This window comes from Abrus precatorius, unplaced genomic scaffold (genome assembly GCF_003935025.1).
Source record: "Abrus precatorius isolate BTA unplaced genomic scaffold, Abrus_2018 Scaffold2, whole genome shotgun sequence".
Lineage (NCBI taxonomy): Eukaryota > Viridiplantae > Streptophyta > Magnoliopsida > Fabales > Fabaceae > Abrus > Abrus precatorius.
The window spans coordinates 1,243,938-1,269,334 of NW_020874362.1; the positions used below are offsets into that span (position 1 = coordinate 1,243,938).

The 25,397-nt window shown below is 27.0% G+C and overlaps 2 protein-coding genes across 3 annotated transcripts; one reads left to right on the top strand and one right to left on the bottom strand.

Annotated features, from left to right (window-relative positions):
• The first annotated feature begins 8,875 nt into the window (after positions 1-8,875).
• LOC113858950 lies at positions 8,876-10,921 on the top strand. 2 transcript variants are annotated; one of them, XM_027491762.1, is made up of 3 exons: positions 8,876-9,021; positions 9,495-10,360; positions 10,430-10,760. In XM_027491762.1, exons 2-3 carry the CDS (start codon positions 9,518-9,520, stop codon positions 10,553-10,555), a joined length of 969 nt encoding a protein of 322 aa, XP_027347563.1. In that variant the 5' UTR covers positions 8,876-9,021; positions 9,495-9,517; the 3' UTR covers positions 10,556-10,760. The 2 variants fall into 2 exon arrangements, with proteins under 2 accessions (XP_027347563.1, XP_027347562.1); XM_027491761.1 differs by having other exon boundaries at positions 9,495-10,921.
• A 3,017-nt stretch (positions 10,922-13,938) lies between these two features.
• On the bottom strand, positions 13,939-16,333 carry LOC113857572 (peroxidase 73-like). The gene is made up of 4 exons (XM_027489606.1): positions 16,032-16,333; positions 15,689-15,889; positions 15,264-15,429; positions 13,939-14,630 (listed from the first exon to the last, which is right to left on the bottom strand). Exons 1-4 carry the CDS (start codon positions 16,245-16,247, stop codon positions 14,227-14,229), a joined length of 987 nt encoding a protein of 328 aa, XP_027345407.1. The 5' UTR covers positions 16,248-16,333; the 3' UTR covers positions 13,939-14,226.
• Positions 16,334-25,397: the final 9,064 nt, after the last annotated feature.

A 25,397-nucleotide genomic window follows, 5' to 3' on the forward strand; every position in this document is an offset into this window, starting at 1 on the left:
TCCTGAAAAACACTTGGACAAAAAATTGCCAACAAAAATATATAAACAATAGTATTCTGTAACCGAGCATTGAGAGAGAGGGGAAGAGGGTAGTGAGCAACTGAGCATCTTCCTTTCAAGAAAAGATTTATATTCTTTCAAGACTTTGTCAGTTCAAATATGACATTTTTGAATTTGTAACTTGGAGTTCTCTCTAAGGGTTATTGAAGGCTACTGTGCATAGTTGGAATTGGAGTGGGAAGGGTATGTGGTCTACTTATAAGTCTTGCATAAGTACTCCAGATAAGACTACTATTTGAGATAGCAATTTCTTCCAAGCTGTGTAATTGACAAGTGATGGTGACATTTTATATACTGTAGAAGTTATCTAAGAAGTTGAAGAGATTTAAGTTACCTTACTTTTATTTTTATTTTTATAATTTGTACTAGACCCTTCCCTAGATTTTCCAAGGTGCAAATGCTTGTGATGCTGACCTCAAGCATGAATTTGAGTCATATTTGATGGTGAAATTTTCGTAAAACAGATGTTATATTATATTAATATTTTATTTTAATAATTTCTATATAATAAATGAAAAATATTTTATCTATAAAAAATATATTTAAGAAATTATCCTTTTTTTTATAGATTATTATATATTCTCTTTAAAATTAAAATCATATGAGAAAATTACATTTTTTCATTAATTTTTTTCTATTTTCTTAATTTTATTTTAATATTTTAAAATAAAATTCATTAACTAATTTTGTTATAATTTTATATGAATTTTTAATTTTTCTATAAATATCCTTGTTTATGTGAAATGCATAATACCTCATATATTATTTTTATTATTTTTAAATAAATTATTAAATTCTATTAAATCTATATAATTTTGATACTTAATATTTATAGTTATATAGTTTAATTAAAATAATTTTTAAATAAAACTAAAATTTTAAATAATTTTTATTATATATTGTATGTATATTTATTTTAAAATAAAATACTTATGCATTGCACATACTATTAACTAATTTTGGTAAATTTATTTAAATAATGTTATTTTTAAAACAATTTTTTAAAATAGGTTTTTTTAAAATATTCTTTTCTGGTATGAATTTTGGTCAGGTTAACACCTGTATCGCACCTGCATATCGATAGTATATTTTTATTAATTTTTTAATAGATTATCATTTGCATCCATCCGATACATATATATTGAGATGTTGACACGTGAAACAAAGAATTTTGACGAATAAAATAAAAATAAATTAATAATTTTACATGTATTGGCCAAAGACAGATGATAATTATCATGTGCCATGTTCTGTTTTGTATTATCTCAATAGCGACGATAGTCTTTTAAAATGAATGCTTAGAAAAAAATGGGACATATGTTCAAATCCTAGGTAGTGTTATTTCTGACACCTCAATTGCGCTATCGAAGCATCAATGGTGAAATTACCTTGAATTTTGACACGTGTTTTTGTCAAAATTGATGCCTCGAAGCCCTTCTTTTTCCCCTCCCTAAGGTTCGTCTTCCATTAATGCCGCTATCAGAAGTATTTTCTCCATTGTTGCTGTGAAATTTCTAGGAACGATTTTTTGATTTTATAGTGTTATTCTGAGCAAAATTAAAAAAAAAAATTATGAAATAAATAAGTTTATTTTATTTGTAGAAAAAAAATAACAGTTTGTTATGTTTTGAAAGTTTATAATTGTCGGTATCGGAGAGGTATAAAAGTGGAGGTCTATTTTCAATAGGTAACATAGGTTAGTGAAAAATAGAAATTTCATATATTTTTTTGTATATTTTATTTAAGTGTTTGTATTTTTTTTTTTGTAATTTAATAAGAAAATAATTAAAAAAGTAATATTGGAATTAACTTTTGCTGATAAAAAATAGATTTAAAAATTGATTAATTGTTGTTAACCCTGAAGTTTAGTATTAAATTAAAAAAATTTGTTAGTATGTTTAGGTTTAAGTGCAATAACTAAAAAAATAGTAAAATTTGTTTAAAAATTTTCGTAATGTCAGGAAAAATAGATAAATTTTCTTTTTTAATTGTGAATATAATAAATTTTTGGTTTAGTGTTTTTATAAAATAGTAAATTGAAAATACAGAAGTATATAATTACAACATAATAATAATATATTAAGTTGACTGAGATAAAAAAAATGGATAATTAGTTATATTCAAAATAAGATAATTGCATAATAAAACATAAAAAATTAATTAAAATTTGTAATAAACTTTATTATTGTTAAGATTAATTAGGAGGGTAAATTAAAGGTATGAAAAATAATTTAATGAAAAATGTTTTAAATGTAGAATAATTTTGAATAAACTGAAACAAAATTTTAGTTAAACATATATCTATAATTGTATATTGTCTACTAATTAAATTTATCAAAAATCATGAAATCAATCTAAATATAACATGATTAATAGATAATTTTAATTTTTTATAAATCTTTTTTTTAATGTCTCAAAATTTATTTCACATTTAATTTTAATTATTTTATTATTTTATTCAAAAGTAACATCCTTATTACTTAAGAATATTCGACCATTCTAATATACTATTATTACAAAATCAGTCATCTTGTATTAACAAATTAAATACACATACAACAAATTAAATCAGTCAAATTTAATAATTTTATTTTAAATCATATAAATTTTACATTAAACATATAATGATAAAAATATTTTATTTACGTTATCAAACCTTGTTTATTAAGTATTTACATATACAATATTTTTTTATTTTAAATTATACTATGTCAATAATTGTTTATGTTTTCTATTTTATATAAAACTAATTTATTTTTAACTATATTTATTTCCTATTTTTACATATTTTACACATTTTTTTAATAAATACAGTTTTTTAACAACATATTAAATTTATAATAAACTATTTTTATTTACAATATTTATTTTATTTTATAAAGGACAAAGTAACATAATTCTTAGTTTATAAATAATTTAAGAACCTACCATGCAAGATTAAATAATACTGCATTAATTTATATTTTTATTGTTTTTTTCAATTCTAACACCATAAAATTAGTATAATTATAATTAATTATCAACATAAATTACACAACAGATTTGTATATTCATTATTAAATTGTTTGAATGCCATATATGCATTAAAACTAACGTAAACAGTAACAGTTTATTCTTTTTCACACTATATTAATTTATTTAAAACACAAATACAAAATGTTCATAAAATTTTATTACACATTAAAAACTTATATGTCAAATCGTATTTATATAGTTTACTTATATCATATTATATTTTTATATCATAATTTATTATCTTTATTAAATTCTTTTACATCATTTTTATATTTGTTCCCATTAATTTGTAATTTTTAAATAATATCTACAAATTTTTAATCATTTATACATAATAAGTTAGTACAATTATACATAAATAAAATCTTGACATTATTTATATATTATTTTTTTAAAACAAATTTTCATCATACTAATACAATTTTATTTTAACTACTAATTAAAAAAATCAATTTCATATAAATAACTAACATAAAATATTACATTTTTCTATAGACTACAAATAAATAAAACTCATAATAAAAAAAATTAAAAACATAAAACTATAATTTAACTAACCTTATAATATCACTTTTTGTATTTTTCTTCCTTCCTCTAGGGCAAAGATGTGCACATTTGTGGAATGATTATATATATATAGCCCATAAAAATTAGATAAAAGAGTGTATCTGAATTAATACTAGAAGATAATGACACAAGTCACGCTTCCATGTGTATTGCACGATAGCTTTACCGCAGTTTGACCAGTGATACGCCTATCACTCTTAACTAGTCGATACCATTTTGCATGCAACATATGTCACTATCCAAACCGTCTCTCGTTTGATGCTCTTGTTTGGGCAATACTTATTCTCTCTCCACCATATGTCAACATCTGAATATGTATCCGATGGATGCAAACGATGATCTATTAAAAAATTAATAAAAATATGCTATCAGATATGCAGGTACGATACAGGTGTTGACCTGGCTAAAATTCGTATAAGACAGGGAATATGTTTTAAAAAGATTCTATTTTAAAAAATTGTTCTAAAAATAGTATTATTTAAATAAATTTGCTACTAATTTTAATACATGTGTGAACATCTATTAAAATACATTAAAGCTATAATTTTTATATTAATTATTATAAAAATATATTTTAAATTTATATGACAATCTATAATTTTACAATATTAGTGTATTTAAATTAAATTTTTATTATTTTATGTAAATTTCATAAATATTACTTTAATTTTTACTATTTAAGAAACTCTTATCTCTAATTATGTAATTCTTAAAATTTATTATTAGATGTGTTCTATAAGTTAGCTCACATTTCCATATGTGATTAATATTTATTTTAATTTTTAAATACAAATTTTCTGATTTATTTTATTTTTTCACATTATAAAAAATAAAATATTGAAAATAAAATAATTTTATGCACAGTTTTTATGTAATTATAGATTATAATAGATTCTATTTATTATTTTTTGAAAATAATATATAATATAAAATATTATAAATTTAAGACAACATTTAATTTTGGTTAATTTCACTACTAAAACATTCCCAAATATGTTCTACCAAGTCTGACGTTGGACAAATAATGACTTTCCTTTGTAAATATGTTATAAGATTAGCTTTTCTTCGCAAGTAAGTTAAAAAAAATTGGGATCAAAACCACTGTATGATTAAATTGTTAATAGATCATTTTATAAATGGTCATAGGAATAATAAAAAGAACCATCATATGTTGTTCCTCTTTAACAATCATGTTATTATTGTTATGCAATGTGATGCATGCATATAAGATATATTTGATTATATACATGTGCTTCCAAGCACGTGCTGATCCATGTTATAATTGCAAATTGAGATAATGCTCGCTCAACATATTCCTTCTTGATGTAGCAAAATATCAGTCAGTATATTAGACTACTTTAATGTGTTACATTGATGTTGTTATTTGAATTAAAAAAAAAAAAACATACATGAGAAATCCACAAGTCTTGTTATGTCATTGCTTCGAGCATGATTATCGGTTTGGCATGATTACCTTGTAATGTCATTGTCCTATCGCAAACATTGAATGTCCCCATTGTTATGTATGCAGCTCCAAAAACCTCGTTACTATGTTCTATAACATCTAGACTGCAATACTTTCATCAATTCATACACAGTCATCTACATTATAAGTTTGTGATTTATATGCCAATGTACATATAGCAATATTGCATTTTTGTAGCGGTGATAGACTTATTCTACTAGTTGCAACATTCATTTAAAAATAGTCATTATGATTGCTATGAGCTTCAACAATAAGAACGAACGAATACTTGCTTAAATTTAAAACATTTGTCAGAATTAAGTCTCTATGTAAACTAGATTTTCATAAAAGTAGTCATTGAACAGCAGTTATATTCTTCTTCACGGTTGTGTATGCCTATTTGAGAAATTAGTTTTACATTGAATATCCTTTTCAAGTATCAATTTCATGTATTTTTTTTTTGGTGCCTTCATTATGAAATCTTCTATAATTTGTCACTCTACCATTTCTTCATAGTATGTATCACTTGTATCTATGTGAATGATTATTTGAGTTTTAACTTTGATAAAAGATGAAGAAAAAGTGAGAAAATATTTACATAAATAAATGGTATAAATATAAAGAGTATATGTAGGATATTGAAAAACAGTTGAACCAATAACTAGTTTGACTAATGACTAATTTGAAAACACAACCATTTAACAAATTTTAAAATTTGAATAACAATATTAGATTAAACCATATTTTTATTATAAATTGTCATTTTACCATTTATTTATCAAAATTTAGTCTTTTTTTTTAAATTGTTATTTTATATTTTAAACTAGCTAAATTATTTTATATAAAAGTTCAACTCGTTTTGTTAAAAATGCTTAACACTAAATACTTAGTTCTTTTTTCTATCTCTTTTTTATTTTTCTCACAACAAATGTGTGCTTCTAGTCAAATTATATTAATCATGAGGTTTTTTTTTATTGTTTATTATCTATGATTATGAATTTTTTGTGTTTATTTACCTTTACTTTTATCTATATAATTGTGTGTAACTAAATATCTTTCGTTATGGGATCGTGACAAATTCTTGTAATGTAACTCTTTTTCAACCTTAATTTAATTTTATAATATGTATTATTATTTTTAATTATAATCACCTTTTTTATGCTATTATTATTCTTGAATTAATTAGTCAATAATAAATCTTAGCTAATCAATTTATGTTAAAAGAATTAAGAGGTAATTTATGTTTAGGAATTAAAATAATTAATTGATCACTTAAATTTCTGAAAAGTTAATTAAGTAAAAAATATGATGTTTTTTTAATACTCTTATTTAATTTTTTACTTTTTATGATCATTAAGGTAACATATAGACAAGAAGATTATCATTATTATAAAATTGTTAAGTAGTAGTAATAATTAAGTATAATTAATAATTATTTTAACATAATTAAATATAATTAAATTAAAAATATATAAATAACCTCAAGAAAAAATATAGTCTCCATGAAAATGATATTAGGAGGATCTAAAACATCTCCTTCCATTAATAGGTACACTTGTTCATTGGTTGAAAATTTTTTAAAAAATTAAAATTTGCAATACTTTTCTAAACAAAAGAAACAAATTACATCATTTCATTTTAATTTCTAATTGTCAATTCTGTCATAACAATCATTTTCTCTTTTATGATTTGTCTGTTTTTTAAAAAATATTAAGTAAGGATGAAAAAGTTTTCATGTGTTTGAATTTCTTTTATAAAAGTGTAAAATAATATTTTTTATGAGACTTGTTACTAATTTTTTTTCACAAAATGGTGAGATGAGATTTTGTGTGAGAATGATTAAGTTTTGTTTTATATTTTATTGAAAATAATTTTTAAAGTAATAGAAAAATATTAATAAAATATATATAATAAAAATTATATTATTAAAAAATAAGCTTAATTATATTTTTCATCTTTATAAAAATAATATAGTTTGAAAGTACTTCTTAAATATATTTTTTTTGTTAAAATTTACTTCTTCCAATACTTTTTATAAAAAACAAAAGACTAAATTAGGACAAAGGAAAGTAATTAAGTCTATTATGTTTTCTATAAATATAAATTTTATTTCAAAAAAATATCCATAATATTAAATGGTGCAGTTAATAATTTGTATATTTAATGATAATAAAAAAAATATAAAAAAATATAACAATTAATACATCTTGAATCTATTATTTATTTTTTATAATAAAGATTAAAAAAATATTTTATTTTATTTCTTATAAAAAAGATCAAAAACATTTTAAAAATATTTAAAATTATATTTTACCGTCAACTATTATATCATTAATTTATCGTTATTATATTATCATTAAATTTTTAATAGGATAAAAATTTATTATTATTATAAAAATATTTTTTGATATATAAATTATCTTTTTCTTCGTTACACATTGTATATACCTTTTAAATATTAAATTCTTGTATTCTTAGGGTTGTCATTCATGAAATCCCTTATGTAGAAATCAGTGGGATCCATTTAAGTGATAATATAAGAGTCTTAACTTTTGAAAGGCTAACCTATCAAATGAATAGAGTTTTAAAATATTCTTAACCTAATTAATTTAAGGGTTTTGTTAACTGATAAGCAGTTATTAGAATGAAAAATATTTATTATATTTTTATAACTTTAATATAATAATTATATTTTTTTTATAATTTTTTTATTTATAAATATTTAAATTCAGCTCCTAACAAAACTTTTAATTTAATATGCAACCTTAACTTTATTTTGTATATGAATGACTAATTTTTCTCTCCTTATTTTACGACAATTTTAGGTAAATATTTTTTATACTTGACACATTTGTAAAATTTGTAAAATATTAAGGATCCGTTGATAAGATCAGAGAATATAATATAATAACTAAGTGATGCTAATAAGCGAGAAAATAATAAGTAAAAAATGCACAAATTCAAATCTAATAACGAAAGACACACACGATGAATTAAAGGAGGTAATGGAATAAAATTATCTTCCAATATGTATATAATACATCATATTCGTGAACAGACGCACATATTTTTTTTTCCTGCTTATGTTATTGTGCATTAAATATAGAATCAATTTTTAAAAATTAAACTTATCATAGAATTAATAAAGATATTGATTCAAAGTTTATCAATGATTCCACCATAATTAAACTGTGATTGAATTGATGATATAATATTGAATATAATATTAAATAATAGATAAACATAAAATGTTTATAAATTAAGACAAATTACATTTTAAACCGACATAAAATGAACATATTTTCTGTTAAAAAATCAACAATAAAAATTTATGTACATGAGTTCTTATAACTTGTCATTAAGCTTTTATTTAGTTAAAATATATTTTTAAAATGATTAAAAAATAAATTTGATTAGTTCGAATCAATTTTTATTATTAATTTTTAACTGACTTGTATTGATTTTATACACATTCCGCCTATTTTTTTTATTCTCATCGATTTTGAAATTAGCCCTATTTCTATTAAACAGATCGAATGGCTAACCTATTGTGGGTTTAAACAGTGGAATCAATGAATTTAATTTAATTTTTAAAATATGGTTAAGGAGTGTGTATGACTTTAGTGGTAGATTGATAATTGCTATGTTGGGCTTTGACATGGGGATTGGGGACCTCCAACGTTTGGCATCAGGGCGTAGATAAACTCATCTAGTGTTACGCATTTGCAAAACGCACGTGCCTTTGACCATTACGACTTAGAAGCTTCGGAAAGGTCAAGGTCCCTCTCTCCTCTATCCTTGGCAACAAGCCCTAATCCTTCTTTTCCTCGAACTTCCGAAGCAGAAGCTGCTACTGTACTGATCCAATAATTGCAATTCGAACCAACCATTTCACTCTCAATTCAAATTCTAAGGTTTTGCATTCTCTTCTCTCGCTTTATTTTCCCGCTTCATTGCGTGTTGCCAGTTTCCAATTCTTGATCCATTTCGCGCGTCGAGCTTCGTCCACTATTTTGTCCAATTATCGATTTGAAGTTGCTTAACCGCTTTTTCGATATATTTGAATTGTTACTTAACCTTATCATTTGTTAAATTAGAGTGATCCAGAGTACCAATTGTTCCCTTAGTCGGTAGCTACTGAGCGAATGAATTATGGGATGCTTTGTTTTTAGCTTTGAAAATTTTAGAATCTGGGATTTGGCTATAATTTACTCCTCACGAATCAGTAGCGTTTCTACTTTGTCATGGTTTATTTTAATTACTGAAATTGATGAATTTGGAACTGACATTACATTTTGATTTTGTTGTTCCTGACATTATGAAATTTTGCTATATGAGGCTTGTTGTGTTTCTCTTTAATGGTATGAGGTTTTGATTCTGATTACAGCGGTGATAGCTTGGGGAAGCAGTATGCCAGCAGTGCGGTATTTTTCCCCTGAAGACACGATAGAGCAGAAGTTACAGATTGAAAGGAGGCTTGGTAGTGTGAAAGCATGTAAGTACTTTAATCTTCTCACGAGATTTCTGAGTCTCAAAATTCGCAAACATGAGTTTGATAGGCTCTGCATAGCAACTATTGGGAGAGAAAATGTCCCTCTTCATAATCATTTACTCAAGTCAATCTTGAAAAAAGCTAGTCTTGCCAAGACGACACCGAGCAGAGAAAGCAAAGTGGAAGGTTCTTTGAATGTGAAAACACCAAATGGGTGTAACAATCTTCAGTTTCTATGCAAGGATTTTCCTCAATCTCCTCGAAAAGGAAGGACTCCAAATTTGCGTGACCGCAGATTCAGGGATCGTCCCAGCCCTCTTGGTCCTCACGGGAAGAACAACAGCGTCGGGTTTGAGGATTCAGCCCCCAAAATTCATGAGCAGCAAAGTAATATCGATCAACAATCTACAGGTAGTAGACTACCTCTCTCTGCTGTGGAAGACGGGGAGGAGGTTGATCAGGATTCTGAAAGCCTGAAAGTTTTTAGGAGTCCTGTTCGAGCACCTCTTGCTATTCCCACTTACAATAGAAGAGCACAAAAACGTTTATGCAAAGGATTACCATCTGGTACTGTTACTGATACCTGCCATAGCATTGGCCAGCTACCTGATTCTTGTTCTTTGACGAAAAGGTTGGAGCAAAAATTGGAAATGGAAGGATTTAAGGTCTCAGCGGATGCAGCCAACTTATTAAATAATGCACTTGATGTTTACCTCAAAAAATTGATAAAACCCTGTTTGGATTTAGCTGCTCCGATGTCTGTAAATAAGTTTAGTGGTCAAATCCATCCTGGTTTGAATGGGCTACCAATGAATAGGCTTGTCCAAAAGCCAATTGGATCTGTTTCTGCATCTATATCTGACTTTAGAACAGCAGTAGAGTTGAATCCTACTATATTAGGGGAAGATTGGTCACTACATTTTGAGAAGATTTGCGTACGTGCATTAAAAGAATGAGCTAAAACAGATTCAACAGTGTACTGATGCAAGCTATAAATATTTTCCTCAAAGTAATGATAGTGGAATGGGTTGGTCCACCCTGAATCCGATATTGATTTTTCACTCAAACATTGCTGACATATAAGTGGAAATATGGGAAGTTTTTAATTCAGTGACCATATTCTGTATAGGTTTTAGACTTTAGTGCTGACAAATTTGGTTTGGGACATTATGACTTGTTAAATGATAAAATATAATAAACTGGAACAATAAAGTTTACTGAACAGATTGTGATCTCTTCTTGATATCATTAGGGTATTTCTTCATTGTATTAAGAAATTTTTGTAAAGCTTATATTCAATCTTCCTCAAGTTTTGTTTTGTTCTGAATTCTGAGTATAATTGCTGTGGGTGTGTGGGAAATTACAGCTTATGTGTTTGCTTGTACGAAGTCCGCTCATGAATTTACATCTCTAATGAATGATTTAATCATCCCTTTAGTTTGTTTTAATTGCATGCAAATTGGTCTTTAGATGTGTAAGCACCATACTCCTGTTTCTTCTCTTCATTTACTTTTTGGTTTTTCTAAAGGTCCAAATAGCAGAGAATGAAAATGAAAGATTCCAGAGCAACAACAAACAATTTTTGTATGAATAATGCATATTTAAACAGAAAACAAGTTTTTTGATTTTACATGCGCTACTTAGGGATCTATAGATGTCAATGATCTATATAGTTCTATTTTTAACTTTTGATCATAACAAATTCATTAATAACATTCGGTAGGGCGGGTGTGATTCTTTTTGCCAAGGATTGAATTTCATGTAGTAAACATGAGATGTGCAAATGTGCTTTCTTTGTTGTGTAAAAAAGACATGAATGTGCAACCACATCCTTGACTTTTGATTCCAAGTTGTTAGTTTCTGGCCTTCTGTATACTTTAGTTGCATTTGACATGGTTCAGACTATAGAGTCCTTAGCCTGAATCTGTTGATTTTAACTTATTCTTGGATGTGTGTGTTTTCCACATAAGGCTTCAGTTGAAACTTCAAATCATAGTCCTTTAGATTCTAACCTAAAGCCTTAATAATTTATTTCATTTTATTTTTTCGGTGGGGGCATGATGGTCATGGTAAGACACCTATTTGAATACAATCTCGGATAATTAAGTATCTTGAAGGTTATGAAAGATTGGTATTTTCCCTGGTAGGTAGAGGGAGCAGCAAAAGTAATGATCTATTGTGTACGTGGGTAACTCAAAAAGAACAATAGTTTCAAATATTGTTACCCTTCTTTTTCAAATTTCACTTATACTTGTGCTTTAATATAAATTATTTATTGGGTTTAACGATTAGAAATGAATTTATAGCTGTTTTGAATGAATTAGATGGTTTTGGCATGCTTCTCATGTGTTGTTTGAAGAGTATTTAATTCCCACATGCTATCGAGCATTTGTGATTCCAAGAGTCTTTGCAAGAGTCCTCAACATCACACTATTGAGTCGTGTCTTGTAATAGAGATTTTGGCATTTAAGTGAGCAGAATATAGATATGTATAAGGATATATGATCATAGATCTGCTTCCTTTGTCTTGGTTATATTTGGAGACTAGTGTGTTTTCCTTGACGATAAGTTACTTACCAGTTGAGTGATATCTCTTACCTAGTTGCCCAGCGTGTCTTTTAACATTTTTTCCTGGAGCATTTGTTTGCAGATTATGATAAGTGAGCGTATTTATTTTTTTGGCATGGCTATCCAATTTCTAGCCCTCTAATTGTCTCTGTATATTTCTTGATTTCTGGTGCTGCTAGCCATATTGTAGCTTCTTGAGTGATTTTTATTGAATAGTCTCAACTTGTAGTGAAGCTGCGAATGGAAAAGTTTACCATGAAAGGTGAACAAGCCAGATAGGTATGCAGATGGCTCATTTACACTACTCTCCCTTCACTTACCCAAGTTGGCTCAACTAATTGAAGGGATTTTGACAAGGCACTACACACCCGAAGTGCATGAATTTGAATTTCAATTTTACCCTTGACACAAGTGGTTAACCCTTTTCCTTTGGTGATTCCGTGGCGCCTATAGGCATAATGCAGATTCTTGGATACCTTTGTGGCTTCATTGGTGCCATATATCCTGATAAACCAAGACTAGTCACTGGTGCATTTTTTCTCATTTGACCTTTTGGTTAAAGGAGTCAATATGTTTGTTCAACTTTACTGATCTCTCGAAAAATTCTTTTTGTTTTGATGTTGCCCTTGTTTTTGTTCTCCCGCTCCGCGTTTGAATTTTAGTATGTGCTTCTTATCTTAATTAATTATATGTTGATGGCTAATGTTATGGTAAATGCATTTCAAGTTGTCATTTTCTTATTGTATGTGAAGTTTTCTTTTATTTCATTTAATTTTTTGAGTGATGTAATTGTTTTATTTTATATAGAAAATAAAGGAGGCTGAATGTAAGCATAAGATCGTTCACATGGTCTTGAAAATGATTGAAACATAATTATTACAAACACGGTCAGCAAATATTATAGTTTGGCACTTGCGTTGTTTGTTATACTGTTGTATTCGTACGGTGAAGTTGATTATCACCAGCGACAAATAAAGGAGAAAATTTATTTGAGAAAAATAAAAAAATGACAGTGGAGAAATCAACCATAATTAAATTTTAATAAAGAAATCAATGGCTTTCCTTGCTTCTAAAAAACCTAAATTAAACATGAAAGAAAATACGTTGGTCGGTGTGTTTGGACACCGGAGAGAGTAGTACGAAAGAAGTTGAAGATTACAAATCTTTCGTCACACGAGAGTTTAACTTTGATCAAGCTTTTTATGACAAATATTACAAGTCTTGTCTTGAGAAGTTTTAAATTAACAATGACAAGTATTGTAAAAAAAATTATGTGAAATATTCTAAATGAAAGTTACTTAATGTTAAAAAATATCCACGTATCATTATTTAATCCAAAAATTGGATGTCAATGTTAATAAAAAATGATAAAGGTTCAAGTAATCTAAAATTCATTTATCGATTATTTTTTGGGTAACAGTAATTTTTATGAACAATTCAAAGTTCTTAATTTTCGAGGACTTGGAATTATTTTCAACATTACAACAAATAAAAATTCAATGTTAAAAATATCCACATATCATTATTTGATCTAAAAATTAAATGTCAATGTTAATAAAAGAATAATAAAGGTTCAAGTAGTCTAAAATCCATTTATTGAATTTTTTTTTCGGGTAACATATTCATTTTTATGAACAATTCAAAGTTCTTAATCTTCGAGGACTTTGAATTATTTTAAACATTCTAACAAATATAAACTCCATGTTAAACAATATCCACATATCATTATTTGATCTAAAAATTGAATGTCAATGTTAATAAAAAAATGATAAAGGTTCAAGAAGTCTAAAATTCATTTATTGATTTTTTTTCCCTTGGGTAACACATTCATTTTTATAAACAATTCAAAGTTCTTAAATTTTGAGGACTTTGAATTATTTTGAACATTACAACAAATAAAAACTTATCCTTAACCTTCTTTCCTTAACTTCCTTTCCCAGACCATCCAAACAAGTCTTAAATTATTAAGGAAACAAATTTATTAACAACAAATAATCTGGCTACCCCCTTGCGAATTCCCCGCATTAAAACCATGCACTGTTTGCGACTTTGTTATCATCTAAAGCACGGAACAATCGGTACGAATTTTGCCATTTCTTGCGGTCTTGACTCCAACGCGACCCAGTTTGGTCATGGCAGCAACGAAGTTGGCGTTGAAGGTGTTACTATTGGAAGCAAAGGAATTAACTGTGTTCCTAGACTTGGGGTCCGTAAAGAGAATTTGATCAGAAGTGAAAAGGCCCATTCCTTGCTGAAGGTTCTTGTAATAAGCATTGTCGAATGTCCGAGGAGTGGTTGGGTCCATGTTGATGGCTATCCTTGGATCAACGTTCCTTGGGCACATTTGTTGTAATTGGGTTGCGTATTGGTTGTTCAATGATGGGTCCACTGGACCTCTGCTGCTGAAGCTGTATATTCTATTGGCGAACCTGCTGCAGTGGGAGAATCCAAGGGTGTGTGCACCTAAAATATCACAATTAAGCACGTTGAGAGAGCAAGGAACGTGCGCTACACTACAAATTAAAGTGCTGTTGGTTCAGACTTGGGATCAGAACGAGGGTTCATTTTCTAGCTGCTGTTTTGAACGTGCATGTGCCCTCGCAAGCTTCCAGCTTGGCTTTCTATGTTATTTTTTAGTGATTTCTGATTGGATGCTTAGGCCTTAATTTTACATATAAATTAACTATGTTTATGATTTATTCTTTAAAAATTTGTTAAAGAAATAAACGACTATTTTATTAAATTGACATATAAACATGGATTTATTAGGATTTCAATTAAAAATTTTCAAATAATGTGTTTTATTATATTTAATACAGGAATCTCTTATTATTATCATTATGAAGTTGCTTGTTTGAGCTTCTTCTAAACACACGTTTTTATATAAAAAAATATGTTTAAAAAATTAAAAATAATGATATTTTATTTTTTAAATAATGTTAACAAAAACAGATTATTTGAATGAGATTGATTTAACCTTTTGCCCATTTTTCAAAGTTTAATAAATTAAACGGCCAATTCAAATACTCTTTTGACACGGAATCACTTAAAAAGTAAGCTAATAGGACCCATTTTACGCAGTTGCACGGGCATTACCTGAGAGGGCAATCATGTCGGTTTGGGTAAGCCCGTTTGAGGCAAACAGGGTATTCAGCTTATTCAAATTGAAACTTGGCTGAGGAAGTCTTCCATTTACATCCGAAGCTCTTGAAACTAACCCATCAAATCTTCCCAATTCAACCGTGTACGAAGGTCCACCAGCCTGCACATCCACTCACATTTACTAATTAAGCTCCTAATAAATCTTTAGTACATTTAGATAAACACTTCAATTCAATATTTAGTTAATAATTTTTTATCATAGTAAAATTTTAATGATTAATTTTATTGAAACAAGTCACAAAATAAAAAAGTTTACTAAAATAAATTAAAAATGAGTTTATCTGAAACTCCTCATAAAAATGTGATTATTCAAAAATGAAATGATGTTTACAAGAATTAGAGTTATTTAAAGAACAAACCAGTGAAATAACATCCCGGGTAGCCAAAGCAAGAATATCAGCGCATGAGACTTTGTTCCTGCACTGGGGAACAGCATCTAGCGCAGCTTTTGCTTTTATCACTGTGTCAAACCCATCACCAGCCAATGACAGATTATCAGGGTGATCCTTCTCTGCTTTGTTATTTCCGGTGGATGCCACCAAAACCGAACCATCACAACCCTTTAATATAGCAAACACCACAAAATTAGCATTATGGCTAATAAAAAAGATACCCATGACGTAGTGTAAAGCGTTATTTATTCTTTATAATTAGAGCATTGTAATTATATGGATAATAAAAGTTATGCAATTAATTAATTACCTGGACAAAGCAATCGTGGAAGAAGAGACGAAGGGTGGCAGGAACTGTAACAAAGGTTTGTTGGAATTTCGTAGTAACGACTTGTTTAACTATGCTTTCAACATTGGGGCAAATGTTAGCATAGTGGTTTGGACTAAGCTGGGCGAAGGTATTATATGGATAAAGACAGAGTGTTAAAGAGAGTGACCACAAGAGTATGAGATTAAGCCGACCCATTTAGTGCTTTTGCAGTGGGAGATAAAGAAGAGAACGAAAATGCAAAGAATTTTGGGTGCAAAGGAGTGAATGATGCATAAGTGGAAAAGTATGAAGGGGTATATAAGAGCTACTATGTCAAAGTTGTTGTGGGTCATGAGTCACGAGCCAGTTGTCTTGGAATCTTTTCAACATTGTTTTTATTCTTTTTTAATTTTAATTATATTTTTTACAGATTGGAAGTTGAGTGTTTGAATAATAATGGTAGGCTCAGAAAGGGACACTGTTGAGGTTGCTGTGTCTATGGCCGCCTTGGTCTCATTCAACACAATAAAGTGGTTTAACCTTTGTCAAATCAAATGGTTATAGGAAGGAGCAAGAGAGGGAACTCGTGTGAATCTTAAATTCTCAAATTGTAAAAAGTGGTCGACCAAGTTGGTGGAAACATCTTAGATCGAGATCGAGAGAGGAAGGGGCTGCTAAATTTGACACGAGAGGAATCTGGACTGGCTTTCACGTTCATGCTCCTTTCCTTGTGCTCCGCTTGGACCCTAGCATAAATCATAAATGAACTCTATTTTCTTATTGTTAGATACCGTTTCGTTAATCAATGCTCTGGCTCCATTAATTGATAAATTGAAATTGACAATGTTGTATTAAAGACCAGTTAAACTGCATCCAACATCACGACAGAAAGTGCATTAGGATATTTTTAAATAAAATGTTTTACTTTTTATTCTTGAAGCATTATTCTAAGGATGCTGATTAATGTTTGTATATTACATATTGACTGAAAAATATAATAATTATTGGTGCATTTAAATTTAAAAATATAGTTTACATATATAAAATAAATGTGTTAAGAAATGAAAGTTTTATCAAATTTTATCTTATTATGAGTTTATCTTTTATACAGTTTTAATATTAAAAAATATATAATACAGAATAGATGTGACTTTTAAATTAATTATTATAAAAATTAATAATTTCTGCTAATATATGAGAATTTATATTTGGATTAGAGTGAACAAAATATTGTTCAGAAGTTTGAAAGTATGGCTTTCTGATATTAATAATTCTTTTTATACTTAAAAAATATTTTTTATGATGAATACTTCTTTTCCCTTATAACTCTTTGATTACGTGTAATCTTTGATTTTTTGTCGATATTTTTTATTTATATATAATAATTTTTAAGTTTAATTATGTTTTTGATTTTTATAAAAGTAGTATCTTTTAAAATTAATTTCTACCCTTGCTAGTCCTCATTAGACCATGGGGCATTGAAGGTGAAGTTGGAGACAAAAATTGAGGCCAAGATAGGTGTTCTACCGATTAATGTTGGAGAGGATAGTGTTGTTGGGATGGGAGAGAGTAAAGAAGAAAGCTTGAGAAAAATAAATTCAGGAACCCTCTTGCAAATGTTAATATTTCAACAATATATATTAAAAATAATTAAATATATGATAACGTGAGTTGAAATTTTATTATCTAAAGCTCATCATTTAATATAATACAATTAATTACGTGTATTAATTTCAAATATTTTATAAATATTAAGGACTAAACTTTAATATTTTTTTAAGACTAATTTTAAAGAAAACTATTTTTATAGTGGTAAAAATATAATTAAGCTTAATTTTATAACAATAAATTCTTAAACTATTCCAAGTGTTATTATTGACATTATCCTATCTTAGCATAATAGCACCAAATAATCTTAAGCACAACATTTGGAGGTTAAACACTTTTAAGAGTTTAAAAACAAATTGATACCACAATACAAAACTTGGTAATTTGAGAGAGAGTAACAAAACTTCAATATTAGAGCAAGTAAAGCGAGTTTGATTGCTTAAGTGGAGTGCAACATAAATTAAAGTTCAATCAATCAAATTAAGCATGTATTTTTCTAATTCATGTTAAAATGTCCTAAATTAATTAAGATTAGAGTTAGAATATTCTTTATAAATATTAGAATAATTCTCCTCACAATAAATAACTTTTAAAAATAAATTAGATTCAATTTTTTTAAATATAATTCAGTATCTATCCAATTTGAATGTTAGATTGCAAATTTTTAATCCTATTGAGGTGCCTTACTATCTCATTAAACCTCCTATTATTTTGATACTTTTTATTTCTATAAGATAATTAGATAAAGTTAACATTTAAAAAAAATAAAAAAAATAATTATTACAATAAAAAGAAATTTAATTCATAATTTTAATATTAGAAAAATATGCTACATCCACGTAACTACGAATACTTTATAATAATAATAATAATAATAATAATAACAATAATAATAATAAGACACATTTAACTAAAATATATAGTTCAATAAAAATGGTTAGAAATAATTGAATTTTTTAATTAATTAAAAATATTATAATATAATAATTTTTATTTTTATTTAATAATATTCTACTTAATTCTATTATGAATTTTTATTCTTATCAATTTTAATTTAAGTTTTCAGAAACTCATTTTATTAAGAATAAATAGAAAATATAATAAATATTTTATAAAAATATAAAGTATCTTACTAAAAAAAATCACTAACAATATCTAAAATGTGTCTTAAAAAAATCAGAAAGAATAGAAAAGAAATTAGAGTCTTATGAAAGATTACATTTTCTATTAACTTTAATTCTTAAAATTAATATGAATTATTTAATAATAACAGATTTTATTAAAAAATAATTAACATACCAAAAGGATAATAATTGTTTATTTTTAATAAATATACTACCATTAAATATTTAAATTCAACCTGTGAATGTTTCCTTAATATTATATACAAGAACTGCGGAGAGTGGATTCTCTCTGAGTTCTTTCACCCTGAAGGATGGATGAAATTTACCATCATATTTCATATTACTCGTTACAATTCTTACGTTTCTCATTCTTTTTTTACACTTCAGTTGATGAATTGGGACAATTGCTTTTGAAAACTGCAGAGGATCGATCTGTTTCCACGAGGGACCTTAATTATTTGAAAGTTACTGACAGAAAAATTTTAGTTTGACCAATGACCATGAAGTAGACACTGGTCGATTCTGTACAGTTTGGCACTGATTATTTTATTAGTGTTATGTGGTATAGTATCAAGAGAATCTCTTCATGTCATGTGATGAGAGAAAAAACATTCACCCTTAGCAGATGCAGAAAAGACCGTTGTTTGATTATTACCCGATAACTTGTTTACTTCAAAATATCAACTGCGCATATATTGTTGCTTATTACCCATCAACTTATTGAGTTCAAAATATCAACTATATTGGTAAGTATTACTTTGGCTTCGATGAACGTGTAAGGTAAAAAGGTGAATTTCAATGTTAATTAATTTAAAAGTTAATTAAATATAATAATTGTTTAAATTTAAATTAATACTAATATTACTCACCAAATACATTACTAATTAGCAAAGTTATATGATTTTGAATTCAATGAATGAAGCTTGAAAAATACAAGAAGTTTATATTAACAGTTTGGATGAATAGATAAAATAAAAAGAAAGAAATAAAATAAGAAAAGTAAAGTAAAAAAATTTATCATTTAAATAAGTAAAAATAAAAAAATTCTTTTATTTATTTGAATGGATAAAAGTAGAATAAAAATTAAATAGAGTAATATTTGTATGATAATAATAAATTTATTTACTAAAAAATAAATTAATATAATATTTTATATATTTTTTCAAAAATATTTTTTTATAATTTAAAAATTATTTAACACTAAAAATTTTATATAATTAAGCTTCCATATAGTGTTCAAATCACGATTATGATGAAAAGAACAAAATTATAGGTTCCGCTTATTTATTTTATTTCCTCCAACTAAAATTCAAAACATTCAAACAAGGGAAATTTATTATTCTTTTAACATAAAATCGCTCTTTTCAATATTTTTTTTCCCATTTTTACTTCATCCAAATAGAGCCCTAGAACATGTTTAAATAGATTGATACAAATGGAATCAAGGAAATGATATCTATACGTTTTACTTCATCTAAATATATGCATTTTTTAGTTTTTTTGACTTTTGGTTTTTATCTTTACGTTTTTCTTATTTGATTTTTGTTATTTGTATTAAGTTTGATCAATTTATAAACTTTCGCAATGGAATATGTTTCATTTTTTTTTCTATTAAATATTTTCTTTTCCCTCTTAAATTTTGGGAGTATGAGACGAAACCATAATTTTATTTTATTCACCATTATGAGTATAGTCTTAAGATTTTAATAGCAACTCAGTAGGAAAGAATGTGTGTGTGGTCATGATGAGGGCATACAGAGATAAATTAATTAATTTTGATAATTTATAAATGATTATATGGTTATATTCAATTTATATTTTATACTTTTATTAGACATGTCCCATAGGGCGTGGCATTGATATTTATCAAAGACATATATGAATATATATGAGATAGCATTTGCTTATAATTTTTTTTTTGTTATTATAGTTGTATCATAAAATTAGTAGGCATCGAAAGGAAAAGACAAATATTAGGCTTAAAATACTATCTCACTTATCCACAAGAGAAGTGGAAGGGGAATCTTTAATGCTATGGATTAGATTGCATAATTTTTGAGCAATATATATCTCAAGTCCAATGAAATTAAGACAGGCTATAAGGTTAGCATTAGTGAATCCATTAGGATATCTATTATTTCTTCTAGCATAATTCTAATTAATTAACATAATTAAAATTAAAATTTATAATTGTGTATATACTGTCCATAAACTGTTATGTTTTCGTTATTATATTTTTCTTTATAGGATTTATAGGATTTTTTATATATAATTTTCTTTTGAGAATGTCTCATCCTCCAACTTTATATTTTTTTCTCCTTAATTGAAGTGTCTTTCAATACCTTCCAAAAAAATTATTCTAGGGAAATTATTTTTAATGGCCAATTATAGACATTTCTATCTACTATAGGAAATCTCATGTTATCAAGCTAGGAGAATAATCTTATTTTTGTTTAAATGATTGTTTATCAGATAAGTTATACATTAAATGAAATGGGGTGAACTGTCGGTGATTGTTATGAAACAACTTGTAAACCTTTTTTTTTTTTAAAATATTTTAAGCCCTTTTGACAAAACAAAAGCGTAACTGTAGCATGGCGGGTTCTAAACATTGCACATGGCTTTCACGGCACCAACCGAGAACAAAAGCCATATATCCCCTGAAACCTATCAATAAATGAAAAGTAAAAAAAAATGTCAAGTAAAAGATGAATGCTAATATTTTTCATACAATGTTTTCTAAGATATAAAATATTTTTATATTTTTAAGACATAATACATTTGCTTTTTTTCATTTGATATTATTTTATAAATATTAAAGATTTAATAAAAAATGGAGTAGAATCTAAAACTTTTATTCTTAATCTGAATTTTTCACCTATATCTAATAAATTATAATTTATAACTTCATTGACCATTAGATATAAATTAAATAAAAAATTTAAATTTTAAATTTACACTGGTGAAAATATTCTTACCAAGATCGGCTATAAATAAAAAGAGTTAGCTAATCCTCTAAATACACAAGTTCACTAAAATTATTTTAGTTTTTTTTTTTCTCTTACTCACTACAAAGCAATTTTGGAGGCTGACTACTACATATTTTTTTTTATCTCCATATTTAATCTTCTTACAAATTTATGCCTCAATCAGTTTTTAAAATTAATTTTTCAAGTTTTTATTTTTAAAATATTTTTCATAATTTTATCTATAATTCTTATTTAATTATAGATGATTTTTTAAACTTCTATAATATTTTTTTCATTTTCTCCCTTAAAAATTAGACAGAGGGGTCTAATTTTCCATAGCTCTAAAAAATTTAAGACGGCGTGATCCTTACTCAGAAAAAAAATATTATGAGTATATATAACATTAATTATTTTATTAAATGTGAGAAATTACGGCAATTTAGATTACCTCATCGATTAATGATTAGGGTAAAGGTGGCGCTCCAAAAGCAAAAAGTCAATTCCAATACTAAACGCTCCCTCATGTGCAACTACTTTTAATAATTGGCTGCTCATGCACGTAATCTCATTCTTAACTTTATCTTTGACTTTTCCAGCTCTTGTGCTCCATTTTTTTATTTCTCTCTTGTTCTTGCACAGCTTCCACTTATTTCCTCGTTTAGTGTAAGTTCTTATCCTATGTGGGGTAAGTTGTTCCCCGTTACCAAGATCTATAACTTCGTTTTCTTGATACGTGTACGTTTTCTTAGTGCTTTTACCTTTTCGCCTGCTCGTTGGTCTACGCTTTGCAGCACCAAATTAATTTATATATCGATCGAGGCTACATGTATGAAACAACAAAAGAAAACGCTCTAAATAGATTCCTTGCTAATAACGTGATTAATTTAATTTTTTTTGGGTCGTAACAATGTGATTAATCTGGTTAATATATCCTATGCTTGTCTTTATTTGCCGTATTGTCTAATGCCTTAATGCATTTTGTACACATATACATGTGTTGTTCAACTGAATAGCTTCTTCGAAGTTGACAAAAATTAGTTGATTCGTAATAAAATTTTATAAATATACATATCAATTATTAAAACACATTTTATGTAACAAAAAAGAGTTTTTATTTTCTGTCACTATTCTTAATAATCATCAATCTATGAAGTGGCGATGTGATAAACAGAATGAATATCATTATTACCGCATGTGTTTTAAATTTGATTAAAATATGTTTTTGATGCACGTAAACATATTACATTGTGATTTTGATTTCTGTAAAAAAAAAAGTTTGAGCTAACAGTCCAGCTTTCTTTTTAATTAGCTTGTGCTTTTGATCCTAATATGTTAAGTGATTATGTGTGGCGAATGTATTTGCAGCTGCAACGAACCTAGCAGGCGCACAAGTATGCAAAATCAAGTGTTTGACGTTGTTAATTAGGGCTCATTGGAGTCCGTTGCCAACATTGCAATCTGGTACCTCTCATTGAGTGGGGGGAAATGGTAGAGTTAATTATACGCTAACCTTGCTAATGGATTGCAACGCAGTGGGTTCAATGCATGGTTCTTGGGAGGACAAGATTGAACAAAAAAAAGTCTTTTGAGTGTTACGAACGATGAAATTTGCTTTTGTGTTTGAGGCTTTTGCTCTTACAATTAATATGATGATTTATTAGTGAAAATGGATTTATATTGGATGATAGATATATCTAATTAATGTTAAGATATGGATAACTTAGGGGTTGTCTGATTTCCTTCCCAAAAATAGTTTTCTCTTTTTTATCAAGCAAAATCAATATTCCCTATGGACGAAATCACTAACTTATTTTTTTTATTATATAATTACATCAAAATCATTATTCTATTAATCATAATTTTATATTTAAATTTTTTTCGTATAATTTCTTACGACAACACATGTTTTTCTTATTTCATTTTTTATTTGTTGTTTAATTTTTTTACTTACCTTTTTTTTTTGTACTAACTTGTTACATTACTCATTAATACTGTTCTTTTTGTTGCCTGTCCGTAATTTTTTACAAAACCTTTGCTGACTCACTGATATAGCAATGGTAATTTGAAAGACACGTATACAAGAACAAAAGACAATTATTTCAAGCATTAAATTGTGAAAGATTATAGCTTTAAATTATTGTATTATTTATATCATAGTAACTGGCATGAACGCGACTTATTAAATAAATTAGTATAAACGCTGGAAGTTACATGCTACAACACACAAAACGATGTGGAAAGTAGAAGAGAATGAAGAACATGGTTGTATATAATTGCAAGTTATATCAATCTGTTGACATAAGGGAAAAATGGGTACATATGAAATTAACTTGAATAATTGTATATAGAAAAAAAAATATAAAAAAAATATCTTTCCATTTATACATTCAAATTCGTTAATTGAATGTGAGATAGGTGCAAATATTATAGCTTAGATTTAGACGGGGAAAATGTAAATTAAAATAGAGTCTTCAGTGTAGAGCCTCTGACCCAAAAGCCAACCCCATCCTCATCCATTTACATCCATAACAAAGAGAAAAGTCTAGTATTTTTGAGCCAATGCTAATTATTAGTTTCGTCCTATTATGAGAAAAGAAACTGCTGATGACAACAATTTGTTTTAATGATTTATCTACAAGGATAATAAGCGATGCTCTATTTATTTTTATAGCTTCGTGTGCTGTGGAAATAAAATGTTCTTTCGACAATTTAATAATAATGTAGCAGACAAAAATATATCAATTATTTACGAAAACGAAAGAGAAATATGACGCGCACTATTTTGCCAGCTATAATGTTAACCACACTCTTTTACTTGTCGTATTGATGTTGACAAAACCATCTTCCTCACAATAATTAAACGTTATCATCTATTCTAAAGTGAATTATTATATATACCCGTCCTCAAATTGAAAGAAACACAAGAACTTCCTTCGAGTTTTAAAAAGTGATATTACATGGTTTATAAAAGAACCCCCCATTTCTTAAATAAAGAGTTACGTTCAATAAAAATTGAGCAAAATACCTTTTCTTTTCTTTTTTTTTCTTTTATTTAATTAAGGGTGGATGTCATTATAGTCTATGAAATAAAACAAGAGCCAGTAAGATTTATGTCATCTATTCATTAACTATTATATATGATTATCTTTACTTAGTTCATTTTATTTTTGTAGGCCCCAGAGGGTGTCCTGCAAGAAAATACTGGCTTCTCACGTAACTCCCAAACCAACAAATAAGTGTTCTCTACTTCTCCAACGTCTTTTCTCTGCACAGTTCTCTCTTCAGCGTATGAACGTTGTTGTGAATCTGACTCATGTTTGGGGTTTCTTCGACCCACCTACCGTGGTAACAAATCACCATATAAAACACAGCAGATATTTATAGAGACGGATTGCCCAAAAACAAAAGTGTAAATTATCGAATATTAATTTCAATAATTTTCGAATACATATTTAGATGAACAATTCTACTAACAAATGCCAAACAACATACAATAAAAAATTAATAAATTATAATTTTTTATCAAAATAAATTTTTTTAATATCATTAATACATTAAGTTTTATATATCCTAAAATTATTATACATGAATTTTATTATGTACGTTAAAAGAACCGTCAAATCAATAGTTCTACAACTAGCGAGCTGTCACACTGATTTTTTCAA

Excerpts from the sequence above, each read along its gene's own strand:
- LOC113858950 (XM_027491761.1), top strand. The coding sequence starts at position 9,518 with ATGCCAGCAGTGCGGTATTTTTCCCCTGAAGACACGATAGAGCAGAAG.
- LOC113857572 (XM_027489606.1), bottom strand. The coding sequence starts at position 16,247 with ATGGGTCGGCTTAATCTCATACTCTTGTGGTCACTCTCTTTAACACTC. Across the intron at positions 15,430-15,688 it reads CCCGGGATGTTATTTCACTG|GCTGGTGGACCTTCGTACAC; the intron begins GTTTGTTCTTTA and ends GTGGATGTGCAG. Across the intron at positions 14,631-15,263 it reads CGACATGATTGCCCTCTCAG|GTGCACACACCCTTGGATTC; the intron begins GTAATGCCCGTG and ends GTGATATTTTAG.